Genomic DNA, 19182 nt, shown 5'->3' on the forward strand with positions numbered 1-19182 from the left:
TCTCCCGCGTTGCAATGCCGCGACTTCAATTGGCCCTCTGGAGCTCTTTCGACATCGCATCCCCACGACCCTCAACTCTCGTCGCTACACCCAGTCGCGTAAGCCGTTCGCAGCCAGCCTTCCCGACTCATCGGGTCTCAGAAAATGAACCAACGCTGACCCAGAATAGGCACAATGTCCGCCGCACCGGTCTTCTGGTCCACCCCCCTGCGGTACTGCCGCTGGGCCGCCCGCGAGCGTCCCGCCCTCTTCTGGTCCGTCATCGTGGGCGCCGCCGGCCCTGCGCTCATGCCCATTGTACCTCCGATCAGGCATTACTTTGGCGACGTCGATCCCGCGCCTATCCCTGTTACATATCCCGGTATGCGCTATTCGCCCGCAATCGCCGCCCTATTCCGGCGGCACAGCTTCCGTGCCATTGATACTAACAGCCAATAGTTCCTAATGGCCCGCGGAAACAACTGTCTGGCTACGATGATTGAGCGGCATGATCGGGCAAGACGGGCAATTTCATGAGGAGGTCGGGTCGTCTGGATGAGGCCCATGTGTACAAATAATGGCGTTTTCAAAACAGGGACTATCAAAGACCGTGGACATAACGTCCGAACAGAGCAGTCAACGCTACACTTTTTGTCATCAGTCGTCTGAGCACGAGCCTCGCGCCCATGTCCGTCTATCGTATTTATCCCAGTGTGGCCTCGACATCATCATTGGTGCGCCCGGCGGCCTCGCTTTTCCAGGAGACCACGCAATCCCCGCTGCTGCTTACGCGTACTCGGCTATGGCGGCGCAGGCTCTACCTATCGCCTCGTCCAAAATTCCATTCGTACTGCGAGGTCATTAGCGGTGTCTAACAGAGGGCTCATGGTCAAACTTACCACTCGTCCGTCCTCGTCCCCAGAATAGAGGCAGGTGGGCATTGGTGTGATGCACGTGATGCCCGCCTCTGTGGTGTCTCCTTTGTCATTCTTGTAGTCGATGTGATCCAGCCGCCTGAGCGGCTCCAGAGTCCACTTGCCCGCAACGACACACTTCCGCCAAACGTTGACACGGCCCTTGGTATGCCCCGTGAACACAAGTTGGTTCTCCAGCCACTCGTTGCCTGCGCCTTCGTAGAAGGCGCAAGAGAGGACTGCATCCTCTTGCTCCATACAGACATTTTGATCCAGAATGAGGCTGCCGTTGAGCGTGTACAGCAAGACATTGGGGCCGGAGCCCAGGAGAATTTCTCCAGTGACGTCGTTGATGCGCGCGCACTCCACTGGACGAACGAGTGGGAGTTTGCGGATGAAGGACAGCTGGTTCAGATCCCACAAGAAGGCCTGCCCATCCGACGACACAGTAACAAACGTGCTGAGTGCCTTGCTCACCGCAATGGTAGTCACTGGGGTCTTGTGGCCAAACACGCTCGACCGCGGCACCAAGTCCACCGGCTTTCCCGGCGACGTGGTCACGGTGAATACTGACACAACGCAGTCTTCGCCTGCCGTGATAAGCGTCTTGGAATCTGCGAAGCACGCGCATGAGATTTGGCCCGTGTGCAGGTTCTCAAAAAGCCCGGCAGGCTTGCGCTCGTCGGTCAGCTTGGCAATCTTTAGGGCAGAGTTCAGCTGTTGTACCTTGCGGTTGTCGCTGAAGAAGAACCGGATGCTACTGTCGGCGTATCCCCACTCCAGGAACTTGTCGTACGGTGCAAGATTCAGGCGCAGAGGAGATGCACAAAGCAACCTGTCTAGCTTTGGTGCGTAGACGAGGGATTCCACCCTATCATGGCTCTCTATTTCTCGTCAGCAGGCGTCCAGTATCGCAGGAACGGCGGGCTCACTCACCTAGCAGTGGATGGGGCAGACAGGTGAGCGAGAAGGCGTTGGTATCAAGCCTCCGAACAGGGCTCTGCACGTATTCACGCTGAGGATGAGGTTTGCTAAACACTTGGTGAGGGGTCTGGCCAAAATTGTGTATCACGCCGGCTGTGATGGCTCTTTCGTTGGCGTCAGTGATGCGATCCAGATCACTCGCGCCAGCATATGACAGATGGTGGAAGACGTTGAGATTGTCGACCGCTTCCTCGCCACGTTGTTTACAGCCAAAGACCAGGTCGATCCAATGATGCAGGTTTTCGCTCACGTACGGGCTCTCCAGTGCTTCGCGGTGCTTGGCGATGAAAATCCGCGGGTCGCCCTTGGCCCAGGGAGGCAGAGTGACATTGTCAACCTTGGCTCCGTTGCTCTGTCGGCGCCCAAAGTCGTATCCGTTGATGTTTGTGAGAAACTCGGGCAGACAGAAGAATTCCGGTATCAGCTCTCGCACGTCGGTCTTGTTCCGGGACGATGCCGACAGCCAAGCGTCTCCGATAGACTGGAAGAGGCGATCGGCATGATCAAAGCTCTCCCCTTGCACCAACAGGTACGATTGAACGAAGGGTGGCAGGCGAATCAAGTACGACGACACAATCATGGCCGACGAGTAGTGCGTTCCGTAGTGGAAGGGTGTCTGGCCGATTTCTCGCAGCGCGTTGTAGGTCTCCACAAAGCCGGGGATTCGGCCTTGCGTTTGCGCGCCCATGGGCTTCGACAAGTCTCGGAAGGTCGCGGGGTCTTCCAAGTCGAGATCGTCGCTCGTGTAGTCCGCGAGGATCCATGGGAAGACTGGATACTGCGTGAGGTCATTGAAAGTCCTGCCCGCCATGGTATTGACCATCATGAGATAGTGAAAGTTGGACACTTCGCCACGTTGCCACCGCTTCAAGATGGGGCTGAAGGGCGATGAGTTGAACAGTGTTCCCAATCTCGAGCCGAAGCCAGCTCCAAAACCTTGCGGCGACTCGTCGGACGTCTTGAGCGCCTCAAGGCGCCAGGCATCCTCTGGATTGGGTAGCGAGTTCACGGCGCTGGTGTGCGGCGCTTTATTGAGCAGCTTGACGAACAGCTCATCTCGCAGCGTGGGAGTGATGGTTGTCAATAGATAGCTTCGTCCGTCGGTGAAGAACATCTCAATCGCCACATCTCGGAATAAGAATCTGCGTTTGGAGATACTGATGACGTCCTGCCACCGCCAGTGGCGCGAGTCTTGCTCTCTCGAGTTCTGTTGCTTCTCCAACGTCTTTGAGCCTGTGACAACCATGGTGAACGGATCACGCTCTTCTGGCGGAGCCTGCCACACGTTGACAATGTCCCCATTGCTGCACTGGAACACGTTATCCATCATGTAGAGCGCATCTTTCCCCACTATGAGAAGACCTTCGCACGCTTCTAGGCCAGTGATGCGAGACATGTTGTAGGCGGCCTGCACCTGGTCGTATTGTTGCAAACGCCTCATGACCTTGCGGTTTTTGTCTTCGAAGTTCTCGTCGCCCTCGTTGGTCTCATTGGGGTCGTCAACCAGCTCGAAGTCGTCCTCTGGCGCAACGCCAGAGTCGGACTGATCCGGCGCGACAGCCACCGGGTTTGGACCAGTCCTGTCACTTGCACCATCCGAAGTGCTCACGGGAGTCGGTGTAATGGCTGCGGTGGCTGTATTCGCCATGGTGTTGACGCGAAGAGGGGTCATGTCGCCACCTCCTTTCTTCTTCGGGTGAAACTTTTCGTCAACAGCGGAGGCATCTGGTAGCAACCGCAGGCGCATTCGGTTGCGCCCCTCCGTCCGGTCCAGCTTCCACTTTGGTGGTATCGGCTCACTGAACACGGCGCCGGGTCGGCGTAGGTCGCGCTCCATTCTGCGATAGAGAGCCATGAGAAAGGCCGAGTCGTCTTGCTGGTCCTGCAGGAGCCGTTGATACTTGAAGTATTCCGAATTATAGATGCTCTTCATCCAGGCGCCGTTACCGACCTCATGATGGAGCAGCGTTTTTTCGGCACTCACAGCCTCGGCGTGCCATGCTCTGAGCTTGTCTTTCCGCTTGGACAATCGGCCCTTAGCAGTGTCAAATGTCCTTTGATTCTCGGCACTGACAAACTCTTCCCACGTCTTTGCCATGCTTCCAAAGAAGAGCCCATCCAGGGACGGCCGGTGCTGGTCAACCCACGCAATGAAGCTTTCGTCGTCTACCTCTGTGAGCTTCTGGAAGTCGCGAGACAGCTGGCGCTGGTCGGGCGTCATGCACGAACGGATCATGGCAACGGATTCATCTGGCTTTTGCACCAGAATCACCCGTAAAAAGTTGGCCGCGGCCATCCGAATGGCTGGCTTCCCGCCGATGAGCTTCGTGTAAAGCTGGTACCAGAACAGCTTCAGGTATTCATCGTCCCCGGAGAAGGACTCAAGAATCGACATCTGCCAGTATGCAAGTTTGTTCATCAAGTCTTTCGCCTCTTTCTCCGTGACATTAGGGTTTTCCAAATCGGACAAACCAAGCAATATGACCCTCAAGAGACAGCTGCGTATTGTGTTGAGAGCCGGGTTGCAGAGGCGTACGCTCTTCAGTCGTGCAATATCTGGTCGCTGCAGGAATTCTAGGAGCATCCCGCCAAAGTCAATCATGGCCTCAGCTCCATCGATAAACCACCCTTCGAAGATTGCTTCCGCGAGGTGTAGGCACAGCCGCGACAGATTGGTCAGAATTCGCGGTTCGCATATAGCCCGTTGGTTTGCATGGATCTCGTCCGAGATGTTTGCAACAACGCGTTTGAGTATGTATGACTCGAAGTAGGCCTGATGTTCCTGAAAACCAGGGGGAACCTTTGTGAAAAGACCGAAGCCTGGAAAATCCTTCCGCAAAAAGACCTGGTCGAGAAATACGCCAAGTACGAGATCTAGGACTGTATCGGCAGTTCTAGTGCTCCCACTATGGCCCGAATTTCTGTGCTGAAGCGTGAAGGTACTTGAGCTTGGGGAATGAGTCTCGCGTTGTGCGGTGAGCAGCACAAACGACGATGCTCGCCGCAGAGGCGTCCCTTTTGGCGGAGTTGACTGAGGCGACGGCACGACCTCAACACTACACGTTCGCACTATGGGGGCGGGTGCCAGGCCTCCACCAATTGGTCGTATGATCACGTCTCCCCCCTCAAACGTCAGAGCAGAGTCTCGAGAGTTAAGCTCGACATCGGGTGTGACAGAATCAGTGCTAACAACGACAGGATATAGGGCTGAAAGTAGCAGCCGCACCCATTCCGACGTTAGGGCGAAATCTCGGAACTCATTTGAGCACCTTTGGAGCTGCTTCAGGAAATCCAATGTGGTTTGCAGCACATCAGCATTTCCGGTCACCCGTTCGCGATCTCCAGAGAAATTTGCTGCGACTTGTCAGAGCGAGAATCCAAATAAGGCTTTACTCTAGGGGAATGCGAAGGCAACTCACATCGTGTTTGCAAAGCCATGACAATATCCATAGACCGGACTTCACGCTTGGTGTCTGACAAGGAGACTCGTGCAAGGGCGGCCAAAGGAGCATCTTTCGCCGGTGAGTCGGGGTCCTCTTGATGCTTCATTACTTCCTTCAAGCCATGTTGCAGCATAGAAGTGATAATGATGGATGATTCTGGGTAGGCCACCTTGCGCTTGCCAAACGCTTCGAACAAATTTGCCATGCTGAACGCTCGGTTGAAATTGAAGTCGGCGACATCGAGGCCGAACAGGATGCTAAAGCATATTGGCCATAACGTCGGGACGTCCCAGAAACGCTTCAATCTGCTTGCCATAATTGTAAAACCGCCACTCTTGGCAGCAAACTTGGAGGTATATGAGGATCCGTGGGCTACAAGCAATCTCGCAAGGATTTTACATCCGTGCACAACGATGCATGGATCGTCGTCGGCAAGAAGATATAGGAGCCACTATCTCAGTTAGACAGCATTCGGTTACAGACATCGGAAAGCGTACCTTGTTCGTCACCGTTCGAGCAAACTTTTTGATGTTGTTCAGGTTACCCTTCTCACAGAGAATATGCGAGTACATTGTCAGGACACGAATGCCGAGCTGCTTCTTGGTGAGAAACGAATAGTCCAGAGAGGGGCTCTGAGTCCGGCTGCCGTCTCCAGCCAACCGCTTCATCGGACCGGGTGTGCTGGATCGCGACATCGCAGATAGAGGCCGCGGCGTGCGTGATGCTGACATGACTGGCGTATGAAATGCGTAGGTAATGTAAAGCGACAGTGATCTCATAACTTCCTGGCTGAGGTTCGATTTGACGAGGGCTTGGAATGCATTCATGAAGTGGTCAACGACTTCTTCCGAAACGCCTTCGCCCTTCATGGCGTCTAAAAGCCTCTTCACGATTCCTGCGACCCGGTCAGTCAGCTGGACACCACCGGCAATGCCAAACTCACGCATTCGAATCAGCCTTCTGCTGTTGAATTCATGATGCTTGCTATTGACAGCAAAAGTCATGAATTGCTTATAATACAGCTCCTGGATGCGTGGCGCCGACCGTCGCCAGATGTCCAGGTCAATGAGGAGGATTCGGTAGGCAAGGGGATTAACGATGAAGGACTCGATCGGCTCGGCGTGGTTGTAGCCGACAAAGTCCAAGATGAGACTCAACGTTCGAAATGCCAAGCTATCACGATCTTCGTTTGAAATCAGAAGTCGCGGGAATGGAGTATCGACCGTTGGACTGTTGTTGTAACCAATCTTGGAACGCAACAGAACTCCCAAGATACCATAGCCATAGTCTCTCTCCATTGCCTCGCTGTTCCGCCAGCTTTTGCGAATGCAGTGAAACATTATCTCAAGGGCCCGTACGGTGTCCTCCACGGTTGTGGCTCTTTCCAAGAGCTTCAGCGCGAGCGGCGTAAAGCCGGCAAGACGCCAAAGGTTCTCATCGAGGTGCGACGGCACAGCCACGAGCGGGTTACCGCGGAAGGACGCGATTCCATGTGTTCTAAACAGCGCATCTGACAAACTGGGAACGGCACAGTTCACCGCAAGCGCTGAACCCTCTTGGTTGGACATGCGGAAGAGGTTGCGGGTAGACAGGCGCGGCAAAGCACGGAGGAGGCCTGTATCTTGGAACTGCACGTTCTCGGGGAACGTAGCCGAGGGGAGTATGCTGAGCAGTATTTTGGATTCTGGGAGCAGGGAGCTGGCCTTTTCGCGGACAGCTCGCAGGATGTCCGAGTTCTCATCTTTTCCGGGATGCGTGATCTCGTTGCGAAGGCCCAGTGTCGCAGATGCCTGATAGGTCTGAAATCCGCCGAGGCTGTCCTGAAAGTTGCCTTGATACCGAGGGCCAAGCCCGTAGTGCACTGCCAGATAGTCATCGCTCAGGATGTCCTCGAATAAATGGGCCGAGGCGAGCGACCATCTCAATAGTACGACACCAGCTCCCGTCTGTCCAGATAACTCACGGGGCGTCCCGAGAAACGCTTGCACTGGATTTGTCCGGTTTTGGCTCGAATTGAATGACGCAAAGCTTTCGTTGCTTCCGTTGGACAGCGGAGGCATGTGGGGGTAGCTGCAGCGGACCTGCTCTGCGAATTCGCCATTCACATAGAGTGAGGCCTTGCTCCCCGTCATGGTCTTGGGTCGTCGATGAGCGACGGCGATGTGGTACCACTTTTTCTCCCGGAAAACCACAGACTTGAACCTCACACTGGGCTTGTTGGAAAAGACAGACGTCTGAAGTATAAAGTTGCGAGTGTCCCTCTCCAAATACATGAGCACGAAACATGTCTGGGAGGCATCAAAAACTCCGAAGATTGTGGTATGAGTCGTCGGGTCGAAAGCCTCGACTCGAATCCATGCCGTGAATGTGTAGCCGGCGGATGACTGGGGCGGAAACGGGCGTCCCAGGCTGGGTAGCTCGAGAGAAGAATACCCTTGGAGAGAGAGGTCAAATTGAAAAAAGGGAGGTCCGGCGTAGGCGGACATCATCTCCAGGCAAAAGTCCGCAGCTTTAGATCCTGGGGCGGACAGCAGAAATTGCGTGTCCGCCGGTTCGTTGACACCCAGAAATATGAGCAGCCGGCATATCGTTAGTAACCGCTCCCGCTCAGCCTCCTCCAGCCAACCCTGTCCAAAGGCGACGCGCAGAAACTGGGAGAGAACGCCAGTAGAATGAACGGCTGCGCGGTTATAGATTGAAACCTTGATGGCGCAGAGGATAGTTTCGAGTACAAGAATCGAGCTCGGATTCGCCGCAGAGCCTTCGGGTCGCGGGATCGTGGTCCAGAAGCTGATAACAGCCCTCAGGATTCCAGGGAACCGAATGACTGTCTTTGTGTTGACGACTTCGTGCACACTCGGTCCGATATTTCGGACTGAACGCGCGAGGACGAGATCCCATTGCTCCTCTTCCTCCTGTTTCGCCTGTTCGTCGCTCGGGCTCGCGCCGTCCGTGGGGTCTGGTCGGAGGGTCGCGGCGACAGACTGACAGAGCAGATCCAGCGCTTCGTCGTCCACTGCGAAAGATAGGAGTTTCCCAAAGACGTGACAGCTGATCCAGGGGTCCGGTTCGGCGCCTCCAAGACCAATACTAGCAATGATCTGTTCGAGTGCCTCCCAGCCGCCGCCTTCGACCCGGTATCGAAAGTATCGGCGGTTGCCCGCGTGCCCGCGCATGGCAGCTGACAGCACGTTCAAGAAAGCTCCCAGGAGCTTGAACAACGAGAGCATTTCAGTCTCGGTTCTCTTTCGCGGGTCATAGAAGCCGGAGAAGTGACGAAGCAGGCCGAGAACGGACTCAAAGCCATGAGCATGGCGGAACTCGTCCTGGTGGACTGACGAGGCTGGCGCCGACACATGCTGGGCGATCTGCCGCAAGGACGTGACGGACTTGTTCACTTCCGGAAAGCCGGTATCGCTCGGGGTCGCGGCGTCGCTTGTCAGAGTGTCGAGTAGGCCGCGGAGGATCTCGAACGAGTGGGACGGGGCCTGGGTTGAGGTCGCGGTCGAGGACCGATACCGTCTGGGGATCGATGCCATGGTGCTGTCGCCGCCGCGTGCTCGTTCCAGAGCCTCCTCCTAAAGCCCTTCAAGGGTCCATGCAACCTCTTATGGCATGTGCGTGTAGCAGCAGCATCTAGCTGGACGTGCGATGGTCGGCTCAGCGACGTGGGGCACTCGATTGGGATAGAGGTGATTGACGACCGAACCGCTTCCAGAGATTGCGACGGTGGGTGACCAGCTGCCCGTTCAAGCGTGCCTCCGGTAGATGCGTATCATCTAACGCCGTGTTCTAGCTGCAGAGAAACAATACGATTGCTAGGTGTTGCAGCGCGACGCGTCTGAGGATGGAAATATTGAAGCCTGTTGTAGCGATGAGCTGTGTGCGTCAGCCTTGGAGAAGCGTGGCTCGTCGCGCGGCGGAGCTCCCGTGCTGCCCCGCAGGCAGAGGAGGCACTTGCTAGCGCGAGACGTTGTAGGTAGGAGCTGTAGGTAGCTATAATTGAAGTTGGAACGGGGGCTGGAGCTAGGGCGAGTTGGGGTAACAGACAAAGTGGTATTGGCATCAACTGAGGCCTTGGGCGGATGGGCTCGGTCGCTCGCCATCGGTTGTAGAATGGACTCGAAGCAAAGAATAATCCAGGGATTTTCCATTTACTCCTTTTATATCGAGATCCACGCTGGTCGTTGACTGCTGCGCTTCCGTTAATTTCTACTTCCAAAGATGCACACCAATCCGGTGTAGGGTAAGTTGATGGCCAGAGCTGGGGGTTGCAACAGTAAGCGAGTGAAAGGCGGAGATGATGACTCGTAAAACACCCCTCACCAAGACGAATTGGTGTCATCTTGAATGATGAGTACTCATGTAGCGACTGAATTTCTACCAGCACTATTAATGACGCTTTGTAGATCCCGGCGGCCCTGCGCCGGGCGGCTAGGACCGCATCTCGGGCAATCGTCCCATCAGCCCCTGTGCCTATCCATGACGTGCCCCGGCAAGATGGTGGCGCCAGAACCCTGAGGTCATTGCCCAAGTCCACCCAAGGCTACCCCAGGCCACTGTCCCTGCAGGCTCGAAAGGCAGTAGCAGCGCCAAACCCGCAGCCTGGGACGAGTAACATTTCGCCACCGCGAACTGTGCCTTTGAATTCAGCACGCGACTCACGACATCAGGGAGCCGGCGGCGCCGCACGAGAAGAGGCGCCGATGGGGGTGGCTCGCATGCAGCACGTGCCAGGGACTGGCGGTGATCAGGCGGACGCCAACGGCGGTGCTTGGAAGCGGGCGGAGAGGTTCCCCCGCATTCATTGTTGACTGACACGCGCAAAGGTACGTACTCTGCGCCGCCGCCTGCCAGATTGGTCTGCAGGTGGCCTTGCGCCCTCCGCTGCTGCGCTGCGCTGCAGTCTGCTCCGCTGCTGTGCGCCCTGGCAAGCTCTCGGCTTACGCACCGCCGCCTGATGCCTTGGTCGACCGCGCTGTCGTCATCCACGTTTCATGGAACCGGGAGCAGATGTAGTATGACCCGAACCCAGGCGTCCGCCTCCAAGTGCTCTGTATTGTAGAGTGCGCGCAATGCAATGCAACGCAGAGAGTAGAGAAGCCACGCACGGCGTCCCAGCTGGGCGGCGGCGAGGCTCTTGCCACGGGCGCAGCCACCGAGGTCAGCCCCGAGCCTCACGGGCGGCTGCTCCCAGGTACAGGTACAGGCACTGTGCTGTACTCGATCCGACCTGTCGTGTCTCATGCCAGGGACCAGCTGATGCAGACCATACCCCCGAGTCCCCCCTTCAACAGCCTCGTCTCGCCAGGAGCCCCAGTTGTGGCCAGCCGGGGAGCTCGGCGCACGCGTGCCAGCACCCGATCTACATCCCACGGATGATACATTGCACGAGTGCGATGAATCAACCCTGTCCAGCCATCACCATCCATCTAGAGTTCGCGGTGAGAGGTCCGCTATCGAGCAGCGCCGCTCGGGCTTATCGCCATCGCTGTGGGAACCATCCAGCGCCCAGGGCCCTCCACTGGCCCGCTGTCGGATCCACCGGGTTGGGCGCGTGCGGCACGACCGCCTAGACACTAAACCCTGTTGGGAATAGCATCCGCCGGCGGCTCCCACGTCCACTGCTTCCCCAGTGCTGGATGCGTCACTGCCGCCATCGGCTGGGGCGAGACACCACTGGCTGCCCGCTTATCAGGTGCCCGTCCCCAAAAGCGCCTCGTCATCCTCTCTCCCTCCTCCCGCCATCCTCCTTCCTCCTTCGACATCAACTGCATCCTCCCCATCCAACTCCTCCCATCTCCCAGCGTCTCTTTCCATCGCGTTTGAGGTCGTCGGCAGCTGTTTGTTGTGGTACCGCTTTGTTTTCTGGCTCCTCTTCGTTTGTGTCGCAGGTAGACCGACGAGGCAGCTTGCCATCACGCCATCATCATGAAGGCCGCCGCCATCGCCCTGTCCGTGGCCGCCATCGCCGAGGCCACCTCATTCAAGATCGGCACCATCCACGACAAGTCTGCTCCCATTCTATCCTCCACTCACGCCGAGGTCATCCCCAACGCCTATATTATCAAGTTCAAGGAGCACGTCGATGACTCCAAAGCATCCGATCACCACTCGTGGCTCAAGAACATAAACGAGGATGAGGAGGGCCGCCTTGAGCTCCGCAAGCGCGGTATCATTGATGACATTGTCGCCACTGTGAAGCACGAGTACAAGATTGGTGTCGACGGAGCCAAAGCTGCTTTCCGTGGCTATGCCGGTGTCTTCTCTGACAGTGCTATCGAGCAGATCCGGAATCGCCCAGATGTAAGTCCGAGCCTCGGCCGAGGACTGTCCGTGGTATGAAGCACACACTGACACATGCGCATAGGTTGAGTACATTGAGCGCGATTCGATTGTCCGCACCATGCTTCCCCTCAACGCCGAGGATGCCGTGACTGAGGATACCTGCGATGGCGAAGAAGAAAAGCAGGCTCCCTGGGGCCTTGCTCGTGTGTCTCACCGTAAGACGCTCAACTTCGGTACCTTCAACAAGTACCTCTACGCTGCCGAGGGCGGCGAGGGCGTTGACGCCTATGTGATTGACACTGGCTGCAACACCGAGCACGTCGACTTTGAGGGCCGCGCCAAGTGGGGTAAGACCATTCCCAGTGGCGACGCCGACGAGGACGGCAACGGCCACGGCACTCACTGCTCCGGTACCATTGCCGGCAAGAAGTACGGTGTTGCCAAGAAGGCCAACATCTACGCCGTCAAGGTCCTCCGCTCCAACGGTTCCGGCAGCATGTCTGACGTGGTCCGCGGCGTCGAGTACGCCGCCCAGAGCCACCTCGAGCAGGTCAAGGCTGCCAAGGACGGCAAGCGCAAGGGCTTCAAGGGCTCCGTCGCCAACATGTCGCTGGGTGGTGGCAAGACTCAGGCTCTTGACGCCGCCGTCAATGCCGCCGTCGAGTCTGGCATTCACTTCGCTGTCGCCGCTGGCAACGACAACGCCGATGCCTGCAACTACTCTCCCGCTGCCGCCTCTCAGCCCGTGACCGTCGGTGCTTCTGCTCTCGATGATAGCCGCGCCTACTTCTCCAACTATGGCGAGTGCACCGACATCTTCGCCCCCGGCCTGAGCATCCAGTCCACCTGGATCGGCTCCAAGTACGCTGTCAACACCATTTCGGGCACCTCGATGGCCTCGCCCCACATCTGCGGTCTCCTTGCCTACTACCTGTCTCTGCAGCCTGCGAAGGACTCCGAGTTCTCTGTTGCCCCCATCACGCCCAAGAAGCTCAAGGAGACTCTGATTGAAATCTCGACTGAGGGAGTTCTGAGCGACATTCCTGCCAAGACACCCAACAAGCTTGCCTGGAACGGCGGTGGCTGCAATAACTTCTCCAAGATTGTATCTGCCGGAGGATACAAGGCTGAGCGCGCCCCGAGCACTATGGAGAAGCTCGAGAAGCTCGAGGATGTTGTCATTGAGGACATGATGGCCGTCAAGGGCAAAATCGTTGAGGCCGCGTCTGCTGGCCAGTCTGAGCTCGAGAAGCTTGTCCATGTCGCCGAACTTGCCAAGAAGAAGCTCAAGGGCTTGAAGGTCGAAATCGCCTTTTAAATGGCCGCAGTTCCATCGGCCCACGGGCCAGACGGCGCGACCTAGCCGTCGCGGAGGCCCCGATTTGTTTTGGGTATAACGATAGCAGACGGGCTTGGTAACTGGCGTAGATCGCGGGTTTTTATATTTGTGTGTACTTGTTTGCATGGGATATGCCCTGTAACAGGATGGCTTTGTCAGGTTGCTTCATCCGTCCATTCGTATCAATACATTTTCATTGTGTAGATACAGCGTTGCCACACCCCCTAGACCTGTGCTTGTTGATGCGCTTGAGGGTCGCCTTTCTTGGGGCCCATGGGAGACACGAGACAAGTACTGTGGGCGTCCAGCATCCGCCATCGCTCCTTCTTCACAATGCCAGCTCGGATGCGACCTCGTCCGTCCTTGCCCATCGGCAGGCAGGAGCTTCATCGCCCATCCCTCCTGCCCGTGAACGATGGGCGCGATTTGGCTTACCACGTCTGCCCGCCCCTTGTTGCCCCTCAACTGTCCCTTTCAAGCTCGCCCACGCCGCTTCAACCGTGTGCCCGTTTCGAATAGCCTCACTACTATCCCAGCACAACTTACACGCCCGATTTCTAAAAAGTTTCCGCTAGTATAAGCAACGATTCTGGTTGACGCCGACGGTCCGCTTCTGTTGCTAGTACGGCAATGCTGCGTCGCAACAGCTCCCGCAGCAAGCAGCGACGCCCCCTCGTCCGAAGCAAGTCCGCCAACTCCATCTTCACCAGCCTCACCGTCATCGAACCCTCAGACGCGGAGCGGGACGCACTAGTTGCCGCAAAGCTTTCATTTGACCGGGCTCAGGCACGACAGAGCAAAAGCAGTCGCGACGTGCCGTCGCCTTCGAAGGATACGACCGGCTGTACGCTGACCCGGAGCAACACTGTCGCCTGTGGGACGGATCGTATTAGGGACGCTACCGCGAGACCGAGACCGCAAAGCTCTGTCGGCCATTGTAACATGCAGAAGCAACAGAGTATCAGGTTCGCAGGGCCGAACGCCCGACCACGCAAGCCCTTGGCCGTGAGAGCGAATGAGGCATCCCTTGCCCATCATAAGGCCTTATATGAGGCCGAACCTTGCAGATCGCACCAAAAGCTGAAGCTCGCATTGTCGGATTATGCGCGAAACCCTGGTGTTGTTCGTGCTGGGGGTATCTCTCCCAACGGCGAGGGCGATCCGGGCTTGTCACCTCAACGTGGCCTAGGGGCCGAACCGTACTCGATGGGGAGGCTACGAAAGTCCAGATCCATGATCACCGCTCTTCAGACCACATCGCATTTTGACACCAGCGACGATCCAGATGATCGACTTGACACCTGGCTGTCTGCTGCTCAGGATGGCAGCGACGACAAGGAGAACGCACAGGCACGCCACTTCCGAGGGCACAGTCTTCGAGCTCCCAAGTCAATGAGCTTTCTGCGTGGCACCGAACATTCTTGGTCAAGCAGCCGGGTGAACAATGGAGTTACTAGCTCAATAATTCCGGGACATACCGCATGGCGAAGCGCTTCTCGAACACGCCTGCGGAGGCACCCTTCCCTATTCTTTCGGTCAAAGCATCGTCGTTGTGAAACATCGATTGGGATGCCCAGATCGCTCCGCAACAGCAGCGACAACAGTGCTGGACAGTCGTCGGCATTTTCTGGTAGCAGTACTACTGCCATAAAGCACTCAGGGCTGCGCTTCACGGCACGCAAAGTCTCAAGGTCGTTACGCACCAGATTCAAGGGGCTTTTCGGCAAGCCACACAGCGCTGACGATGCCGTTGGACCTGGCATTCACTTTCCCCAACAGCCGGCGTCCGAAACCGAGAGTTGCATTATTGGGATCAGTGCTGAGGAGCCGGAGGAGGCGTCTGTGTCGATAGTTCCGTCCCATGTGCCATCGCTACACGCTGTACCAAGCAATCAGCAGTTGCGATCTCGCCAAGGCAGCCTTAAGAGTATTTACTTGGAGCAGCACGCGACATCCGACGATAAATCTCGCGTCACAAGTTGGACAAATTCTACCAACACGGTGGCGAGCGCTGCGTCGCATGCGGAATGGGAGCGTCAGCGCCTTTCTGTCATTAAAGAAAACGGCATGCATGTTCCGTCATCTGCGAGACAATGCAGTCGACCTGCAGCGCTCACGTCAGGGTACCAAGACACCCTAAGTACTAACGAACAAGTCTACTCTGCTTTGCTACAGCGTCTCCGTGAGAAGTGGCAGAATGACGGCGAAAATAGCTGCAAGAAGGTCGAGATGCGCAATTTCGTGCCACTCCGAAGCAGTTCGGTCGAGCATGGCGATAGCTGGTCCCCTCCAACAATCAGGCACGTCCAGTCGGACGACGATGTGTTCCAAGACACGCCTAAAGCGGATGGAGAAGTGACAGAGGCACATTATTCGGGGTTGGACAAAACAAACCTGGTTCGCATGGCTTCTTACCGAGCGTATCCCAATCCGACAGCGGGAGACGGTCTCGGCTTGACCCCTAACAGAGCCAGGCCGTCGTATGTGGAGCAGCCCAGAAGTGTGGCACACACTTACGCATCCTTGGGCAGTCCGACAGGTCCCTTTTTTCGAGCTGCCAGTCCCTACCGTCGCGCTCTGCGGGAAACGATAAAGGACCAGCAAGAGTCGGGCTACACACATGCCCTCGACACCAGATACCTGAGCACGCTGTCTGCCCTCAGCCTCCCATCTCGACATCCGAGCACAGTCGGCTCGGAGCAGGACCTCAAGAAGATGTATGCGGAAAGCTCCTACTCGTGTACCACAGACGACATTGATACTGGAACGAGCGAGGAAGCGCTTGCAACGTCGCCGCCGACCAAACATGACCATGGAGACGCTTTGGTTATTGCAAAGCACGCAGCATGTAAGCATGAATTGCTCCATAGCCGAGACATCTCCGAAGCAAGCTCCATGGAGTGGAAGACATGGCTGAGCGCGAACGTTTCGAAGCTGGAAACTCCCTCAACAACACTGAACGCAGAGGCAAAGTACGACGTATCGGGGAGCCTACCCCTGACTGGGCATGTCAGAGAGCGCGCGGAGATTGACTCTCCAGGTGACTTGGTCAAGTCCGAGGGGGCCCTCTCAGCAGGCAAGGGAGATTCGACTCCATTAAGGCAGAGCAATGACTTGTGCAAGACACAAACGTTCATAGACACCAGACAAGGGCAGTCTAGGGGGACTGACGAAAACTCGCCTCCGGAATCGTGCAGTCGCGTGCACCATGGAGGTAGCGACAGGCCACCGCCCGTCCCATTGAGGAGCTGTCTCCGGACTGTGCCGTCGCTGCCGAGTCTCGGTGCAAACGAGGCAAGCAATAGACGAACAACAGCCATGTTGCCGAGGATGCGTTCTCTGAATGCTATGGCGCTCGCGACTTCGCCTCGAGAGGAGCAACTATCGAGCCGGCGGGCACGGGCCCGTCTAGGGGCTGGCAAGTTGTCGCCGGCCAAGTCAAGCCCAGGGCTTACGGCAGCATTTAAGGAACAATTTGGAAAAGCGACAGGCGACCTCACAAGGCGCGGTCTCGATGATGATAGAGTTCTATATCTTGGGAGTCCTCAGTCGCGCCCAAAGAGCCCGAGCGTCTCCGACAAGGAACAGACGGATTGGGAGGCACAGAAGTTGGGGAGCAAACGCATGGTAGATTTGTTTTTGAGCAGTCGTCGAAAGCGCATTAAGGGCAGCAAGACGGGTACCGAGAGTGACGATTCGGCGGCATATATATAGGCGGGGATTGGCACCGATGACGAGACGAGAAGCACAGATGAATTATTGTTTAATTATTGTATGTGAGCTTCATCAGGGTATCGTAGAGGGGGCCAGCCAGAGAGAGCCTGGCCATGGCTGTGTGGCAAATAGTATGTATGGCAGCTTCGGGTCAAGAGCGCCGAGTCATGGTAATGATGTAAAGGAATCATGACTTGTCAATGGCTGGACTGACGTGAACTTCCCATAATCTCGCCATGGCTTTGGGAAACTCTTGTTTGCGGTCGTCGCTCACCCATTCATCGTACTCATGATGCGTGACGGGCTCGGCGAGGAGGGCCCTAGCGCGGCCGGTCCTGAGAAAGTACATGAAGTCGACGGAGATGCGGACGTACTCCTCGAGCGCCTCCTTGGTGTTCATGCGGGCGCCGGTGGTCCAGCTCAGGATCCAGGGCTCGATGAGGGGCGCGTCGGAGACGCTCGGATGGGAGGTGCCGAGGCTGGTGACGAACCAGGCGGCGCCGGCGCGGCGCAGGACGGCGCGGACGAGGTCCTTGACGACATCGAAGTGGGGGCGGCGGTCGGGGAAAAAGACGGTGCGGGCGCGGGACCACGAGTCGGAGTGGACGACGAGGAGGGGCGCGCGGGAGCGGGCGTCGAGGTCGCCCGACGACTTGCCCGGGTCGAGGGCGATGCCACCGCGGGCGGGCAGCGGGGAGTCGACGAGGGACTTGAGGGCGAGGGTGGCGCCGTGGGAGTGGCCCGCGATGACGAGCTGCGAGAGGTCGAGGCGGGAGGCGAAGGAGGGGAAGGCGACGGTGCCGCCGCCGCCGTGACCGCGGCGGGTGTTGAGGCTGGCGAGGGAGCTGCCGTTGCCGGCGTGGAGGGCCTGTAGGACGTGGAGCGCCTGGAACATTTCGGCGTTGCGGAACTCGAGCTGGTCGAAGAGGAAGCGTTTGCTGTCGACGGGCTGCAGCTTGCCCTCATCAAGGCTCCTGCTACTACGATGCCGGCCCCTTTTGAGGTTGCCACCGCCACCGCCGCCGCCGCCGCCTTCCTCATCACCATCACTATCGTCAACGTCACCGACGGGGGCGACCAGCTCCGAGGCGCGAAAGGTCAGCACCTCGCGGTCGGGCTCGCCGGGGAGGCGGACGAGCGTCCCCGGGCAGCTGCCGTCGCGGTGCTCCAGCGCGGCGACGACGACGCCCCGCGAGGCTAGTTCGCCGAGGTAATTCGTGTAGTCGGTGCGGGACGAGGCGTCGCCATGTGAGAAGAGCACGACGGGAAGCCGCCCGTTCTTGCCCAGGAGCGATACCGCGTCAGTGGCTGCTGCTGCTGCGGCGTCGTCCACGGGTAGCAGCGGGGCGTCGACACGCGCGGGCACGGTGATGCCGCCAGCGAGGAGCCACAGGAAGAAGGTGAAGACGGGCCGGACGAGGAAGTTGTCGACGTGCGCGAAGCGGGCGTAGCCCCTCGCGGTGAGGCTCACGGGCTTGGGGATCCAGTACAACGGCGACGTCGTTTGGTCGTTGCGTGAGGCGGAGGAGGAAGAAGAAGAGGAAGAAGAGGAGGAGGCATCCCCCGCGGCGACGGGATAGTAGAGCGTAAAAAGCACCGACTGCAGCTCAAAGGCGGGCCGTCCGGTGGCCTTGAAGGTAGCGTTGGAGAGGAGGCGCGGCCCGTCGGCGAGCGGGACCTCGACGTCGACGGCGCCGACGGCATGCGGGCCCGTGTACGCGGGTAGGCGGGAGGCGAGCAGCGGGCGGCGCAGGACGACGGCGCGGACCAAGACGTAGAGGAGGAGTAGGGAGAGGAGCACGTAGCGCCAGGTGAGGCGTGGGCGCAGCGCGCGGGCGGCAGCGCGCGGGACGCGGTGCTGCGACCACCGCGTTGTCGACCACCATGTCCGCGGCGATAACGATGATATGGAGGATAATGAGAAGAAGGGTGATGCGTCGTCGGTGGTGAGCCAGCGAGGGGGCCGGTACCACTTGGGCAGCGTGGGCGTTGCGCTCGTGAGGGGTGCGTCGGGGGAGGTTAACAGGGAGGACGATGCCTCGTCGACGGGGTCGAGCTCGAATTCGGAGGAGGTGTCGGAGGAGGGCATGCTTGTCTGTGACGTGGTGTGACGTGAGGAGAAGTGGCCTGAAGGTGAAGTGAGCCGAGTCGAGGTGAGGTGAGGTGAGGTTATTACGGAAGAGCGGGTGAGACTGCGCCACTGCCGGCAGCTAAAGAAATGTCCACTACCGTCATGTAAGTGAGTCGTCAATGCTGCAATGACGCAAGCTCTGGAGGTTGCTGCGGCGCTAACTAGTTGAGAGACAGGCTCGCTCGCTAATCGGATCCGCGCTTGGCGGGACCTTGCCGAAACACTGGGGACTGAGACCGCGGGATTGAGACGTTTATAGCTCTTTGATTCTGTTTTTCAGGAGCGACGATGGGTCTGTAAAACGCTTTTTACCCTAGCCCCCCAAATCGCATTGATGTCGAATGCCAGCCAGCTGTTCTGTGATCCTCTACACAGCTACTTGCACGACTG

At 57.8% G+C, this 19182-nt stretch overlaps 4 protein-coding genes across 4 annotated transcripts; 2 read left to right on the top strand and 2 right to left on the bottom strand.

The window, feature by feature from the left end:
- The first annotated feature begins 62 nt into the window (after positions 1-62).
- Positions 63-834, top strand: N19M (n19m, NADH-ubiquinone oxidoreductase 9.5 kDa subunit). Its single transcript, XM_047981122.1, has 2 exons — positions 63-361; positions 439-834. Exons 1-2 carry the CDS (start codon positions 175-177, stop codon positions 480-482), a joined length of 231 nt encoding a protein of 76 aa, XP_047837080.1. The 5' UTR covers positions 63-174; the 3' UTR covers positions 483-834.
- On the bottom strand, positions 541-9230 carry BPH1 (beige protein-like 1). The gene is made up of 5 exons (XM_047981123.1): positions 5818-9230; positions 5297-5771; positions 1830-5231; positions 879-1777; positions 541-829 (listed from the first exon to the last, which is right to left on the bottom strand). The coding sequence occupies exons 1-5, from the start codon at positions 8857-8859 to the stop codon at positions 797-799; spliced, it is 7851 nt and encodes a 2616-aa protein (XP_047837081.1). The 5' UTR covers positions 8860-9230; the 3' UTR covers positions 541-796.
- Positions 9231-11079: 1849 nt separating this feature from the next.
- PRB1 (Cerevisin) lies at positions 11080-13250 on the top strand. Its single transcript, XM_047981124.1, has 2 exons — positions 11080-11626; positions 11691-13250. The coding sequence occupies exons 1-2, from the start codon at positions 11252-11254 to the stop codon at positions 12924-12926; spliced, it is 1611 nt and encodes a 536-aa protein (XP_047837082.1). The 5' UTR covers positions 11080-11251; the 3' UTR covers positions 12927-13250.
- On the bottom strand, positions 13136-18999 carry JDV02_000329 (1-alkyl-2-acetylglycerophosphocholine esterase). The gene is made up of 3 exons (XM_047981125.1): positions 14883-18999; positions 14651-14826; positions 13136-14553 (listed from the first exon to the last, which is right to left on the bottom strand). The coding sequence occupies exon 1, from the start codon at positions 18748-18750 to the stop codon at positions 16849-16851; it is 1902 nt and encodes a 633-aa protein (XP_047837083.1). The 5' UTR covers positions 18751-18999; the 3' UTR covers positions 13136-14553; positions 14651-14826; positions 14883-16848.
- Between the last annotated feature and the right edge of the window lie 183 nt (positions 19000-19182).

This window comes from Purpureocillium takamizusanense, chromosome 1 (assembly GCF_022605165.1).
Source record: "Purpureocillium takamizusanense chromosome 1, complete sequence".
Lineage (NCBI taxonomy): Eukaryota > Fungi > Ascomycota > Sordariomycetes > Hypocreales > Ophiocordycipitaceae > Purpureocillium > Purpureocillium takamizusanense.